This window comes from Melopsittacus undulatus, chromosome 7, assembly GCF_012275295.1.
Source record: "Melopsittacus undulatus isolate bMelUnd1 chromosome 7, bMelUnd1.mat.Z, whole genome shotgun sequence".
Taxonomy (NCBI): domain Eukaryota; kingdom Metazoa; phylum Chordata; class Aves; order Psittaciformes; family Psittaculidae; genus Melopsittacus; species Melopsittacus undulatus.
The window spans coordinates 59913869-59918156 of NC_047533.1; the positions used below are offsets into that span (position 1 = coordinate 59913869).

The 4288-nt window shown below is 42.9% G+C and overlaps 1 protein-coding gene across 1 annotated transcript; it reads left to right on the forward strand.

The window, feature by feature from the left end:
* Positions 1–238: 238 nt before the first annotated feature.
* On the forward strand, positions 239–3993 carry LOC117436418 (AF4/FMR2 family member 1-like). Its single transcript, XM_034064456.1, has 5 exons — positions 239–406; positions 734–985; positions 2484–2528; positions 2960–3046; positions 3889–3993. Exons 2-5 carry the CDS (start codon positions 797–799, stop codon positions 3991–3993), a joined length of 426 nt encoding a protein of 141 aa, XP_033920347.1. The 5' UTR covers positions 239–406; positions 734–796.
* Positions 3994–4288: the final 295 nt, after the last annotated feature.

Sequence of the window (4288 nt, forward strand, 5' to 3'; positions counted from 1 at the left end):
TGTAGCCAGCCCAGCCTCAAGAGGTTTCTGTGACTGCCCGCAGCGGTGTTTGAAGAGGTGGATGGATAGCTTTTCCCTTCCCACTTGTCTTGGTGTATGGTATCAAGAGTAGAAACCACTGAGAAGGATGCTTGCTGTACCTTGTATGCATTATATTTCCATTGGGTAACGTGACATAACTGATTTGTCAACTCGAAGCATCCTGTTCAAAATGACTTTCATGCCGCACATACACTGTTGTCTGGAAAGCAGAGCTGGTACTTGTTGATAACAGTGGTGTAAAGTGTTAACCAACCTTTCTTTCTCTCTTTCCTAAAGCTTATACAAGGAGGTCAGAAACCTGCTGCGTGCTAGAGGGAGACTCATTGGGGACAACACAACTCCCCTCTTTGCAGCACCCTATAAGGTAATGGTGGAGAGGGAGTGTGGTGGAGGGAGAGGAGGAGAGATGGTTGGAGCATAAGGGCAGAGCTGTGGCTTCTGCATAGGGTGTAGCAGCCTTGAGTATGATACGTACAGAAGCAGCATCTTCCCATCTGAAGAACCAATACTGAGTAGAGCAGTCCCACTTGCTTTGGAGGGAGTGCACTGCAGGATCAAGATGAGCTCTCATAACTTTGCTTGTGGTGATACACGGTGATGAAATTAAGATCCTGAAGCATCTCTCTTACAGAGCTGAATCTCTTGAAGTTGAGGGTGCAAGCTTTTTCCATCTCTGCCTCTTTTGTTGCAGACTAATAACAGAGATGACTTGTCAAACAAAATTCAGAACGTGCTGGGCAATTATGAGGATGTCATGGGGTTCATCAACTCCAAAAAACAGCGGAATTTCCTAGGGCTTCAGAGAGTTCTTCTTCCGGCCTCACATGCAGCACCTCATGTTCCACACTCCTTTGACAAAAATACCTTTGGAAAGAGCTCAGATTCGAAGGTGAACGCCAGAGCCCAACGATCCAAATCAGAAATCCCTTCTGGGCCCATAAAGGTGAGTGCCGTTGTTGGGGGGCTCTGTTGCTGGCAGGGTAAGCTCAGCTATGGGAGAACAGGTCACCAAAGGGCAGAGGCTCCGAGCAGCGTTGATGGCTGGGCACACCTTATCATTTTTAGAAGGTGTATTTTGAGATTGCCTTTTGCCAGTACATCAGGGGGAGATACCTGGATGGTGAAAATGCAGCACTCACCATGATTCTGTGTCTTTTTTATTAGTGAGGCTGCAGCAGGCCTTATGGTTAGAGCGACTGCTTCTGTTGCTATGACTTCTGTTTTGCCTGTCGAAATTGTTTGACAGAAGAAGGGGGGAATGATACACTGAGAAGGTCAAGGGGTGATGTACCTACAGTCAGTGCATGCAGAGCATCAGTACTCACTCTGAGTGCTGGTGAGTAGAAGTCCTGTATCTTCGCTGGGTACTGGGACAGCTGACTGTGCAGTGAGTTCTGTGGTCACCTGCTAGGTTGAAGGTTTTGGGGGTTTTGGGTATTTGTCTGTGGACACCCCAGGGTTCTCCTAAGTGAGTTTGTAAGATGTAACTGTAGACCCTCTGGAAAGTATCAATGTAAACCAAAAATGTCCTGAAGATTTCTACCCGATGGACTTAGCCCTTGGGAAGTATGACACCATTCTGTTTCCTGCTCCATCAAATGCTTTTTTGAGCAATTTCTTGAAGCAAATTTAGTGCAGAAGTGCAGTGTAGAAGGGTTAGGCTTTTCCCTTGGTAGGTGAGCTCAGGTTCACCTAAGTGCTTGATGGTGCCAGATCTGAACAAGTTGCATTCTGTTAGAAGGGGTGGGTGCTGATAAAACCTGTGGGTTGGAAATGAAAATGCGGGTTTATGCCCTTGAGAGCTGTTGAGGTTCATAAGTTCCAAGAGCATGTCCTGCACTTCAAAAACAAGTCATCACTTTCTTTTGCTTCCAGTCTGTTTCTTTTTGAAAATCTGAGCTCCCCAGTTCAGAAATGTTTTCAATGATGGCATGGAACAATAAATTTATAACCAAATATATATATTAAATTATAGTAGTAAATTGGAAGCAGCTGTTCCCTTGAGTCCAGGACCTGGCATTTAGGAGTCTGGTGGGTTATTCTTCCACTTACAGCCACCTTTACTTTGCCTTCTCCAAGCTTAGGGCTTTATGCTGGCTTCTTATTCTGCTGAGTGCACGTGGGTGCACAGGAGAGCACAAGTTATGAAACAAGGGGAATCCTGTCAGCTGAACAAGCACCACTGTTTAATGAACTCTCTTTCACTTTGATTCTTTCTCATCTTTATTAGAGTATATCTTCTACTAAAGGTTTGAAAAGAACAGGCTTTGTAGAATAAACTGCCCTTCTGATGGGGCTTTTTAGCCTTTTATTATTAATGGACTCCCATGGCATTTGCAGAAGGGTTGGTAAGCAAATGTTTGATGAGTGCAGCTGTTTATCTCATGTCAGTTGCTAAACAAACTAACTCATGCTGCTTCCTTCTTTTTATTTCCTTGTAGCGAACCTTGCACTGTGATGCCCAAACCGTTAATGAAATTTTGAAGGTAGGTGCTCTTAAAGAATAGATCTACGTGTTTGTATTTTGTACACATTAAGGTAATGGGGAGGAGGAGGAATATCCCATACTAGGAAGCTCCCGAACTTTGAAAAAGCCCAGAACTACTCATATACAGGTTTTATGTACTTTTCCCTTTGCTAAATAATCCTGCAAACATGGGAAGTATTTAGCTCTCTACAAGCTTCACTGAGATTGCTGCTAATTGGGCAATGCAAGTGTGCTTGGAGAAAAGGAGCAAGTCCTCATGATGGTCTGGCTTGCTGAGCTGAAAGAGGGCTTCATGCTGTGATATTGCCTCTTGGGTTTGCGATGGGGTCAGCTTATTTTTTGTACATGAATGTAAATCTCTTAAAGGTAAAACTTCAGCTGCCTGTATCAGCAAAATACTGTAACCCGCTTCTGTCATTCGCTCTCCAGGAAATGACCCAACCATGGCTACCTCTTCTGACAGATATTCCTGCTTCTCCTACTGCAGAGCCTTCCAAATTTCCATTCCCAACAAAGGTAAACACCCTCTTTCTGCCAAGGCTTTTGATAAACTAGAAGAGAGTTTTCCATCTCTCGCCTGTCCTTTCATCTGATTTTGTCCTCCTGTCATAGGTAAGGGCTTTTAGGAGAGATTATCTTTAGAAGCCACAATGGATTTTGAATTGTCACTTGCAGTGCATCATTTTACTTGAGTGATTTTGCTTCTGAGCAATTGTTTTGGAGTGGGCTATATGGTAGCATCGTTATCTTTAGTCTTTCTTATTTTTTGAGCAAGCTTTGTATTTTTAGACTTGTAAGATGTTTCAGAGATGTTTCAGATGTTTCCTGCTGGAAGACAGTGGCAGCAATTTTAACTGTCTCTTCAAATTTCATCTGTATCATAGTTTTGGTAATAAACCCCAAAAGCCCTGCACATCTGAATGCAGTGTTTTCCTTGCCTTTGATGAGACTTATCGAAACCCACAATTGTTTGCAGTTCATGCCTACATCAGGAGCAATCTGAATTCACTCCTGTATAATTCCTACCAAGTAGAAGAAGAAAAGGCCCTCCAGAACAGATGCAGAGCTTATTTTGAGCAACAGAAGTGCCTTAATTTTCATGACTATTAACAGCAAGAGGCTGAGCAGTTTCATCTCTGCCACTAGAAAATATCCAAGCAGAAGTAGATAAAACATTATTTTAGGATACTGGTTAGTGAAGCTGAAATCTGTATCTGCTGTGGTCTGGGTTTCCCCTTTGTTGGTCCCAGTATCTTTTCAAGACTTTTACCAGGAATTGATCAGACTTGGCTGTACTGGTTTCTACTTTACATGAACTTTAAAACCCTGAGTGATTTGGTTTTCTTTCTTCCCGTTAGAGGAAAGCAGTGGACGAAGAGACGAATAGGAAGAAATTGAAATTGGAGAAAGAACAAAAATCCCTGAAGTCTTCACCTAAGAAAGACTCCAAGAAATTGAAGTGAGTATACAGTGGTGGAATGGCAGAAAGATGCAGGCAAGCGAGTCTGTCCTAAAAAAGGAACTGTATCTTCTCTCCTTATACATCTGCTTATAAGGTAATGTGCTTCCTGAAGCTTCATCTGCTGAACATTTGTCTTTAACTCCTGGAATCGACCATGTGGCATTCGGAATGTAATTTATTCACCTTTTTAATTGTTGCAGATGCGAAGTGATACTTGGGTGTCACCTGTTTCTGATCCCTTCTTAATGCTGAGGATTATGGTTCTAACCATTCAAGTATAAGCTGATGTTTCAGTG

Coding starts and splice junctions, on each gene's coding strand:
- LOC117436418 (XM_034064456.1), top strand. CDS start 797: ATGGGGTTCATCAACTCCAAAAAACAGCGGAATTTCCTAGGGCTTCAG. Junction 986..2,483: donor TCCCTTCTGGGCCCATAAAG/GTGAGTGCCGTT, acceptor ATTTCCTTGTAG/CGAACCTTGCACTGTGATGC. Junction 3,047..3,888: donor AATTTCCATTCCCAACAAAG/GTAAACACCCTC, acceptor TCTTCCCGTTAG/AGGAAAGCAGTGGACGAAGA.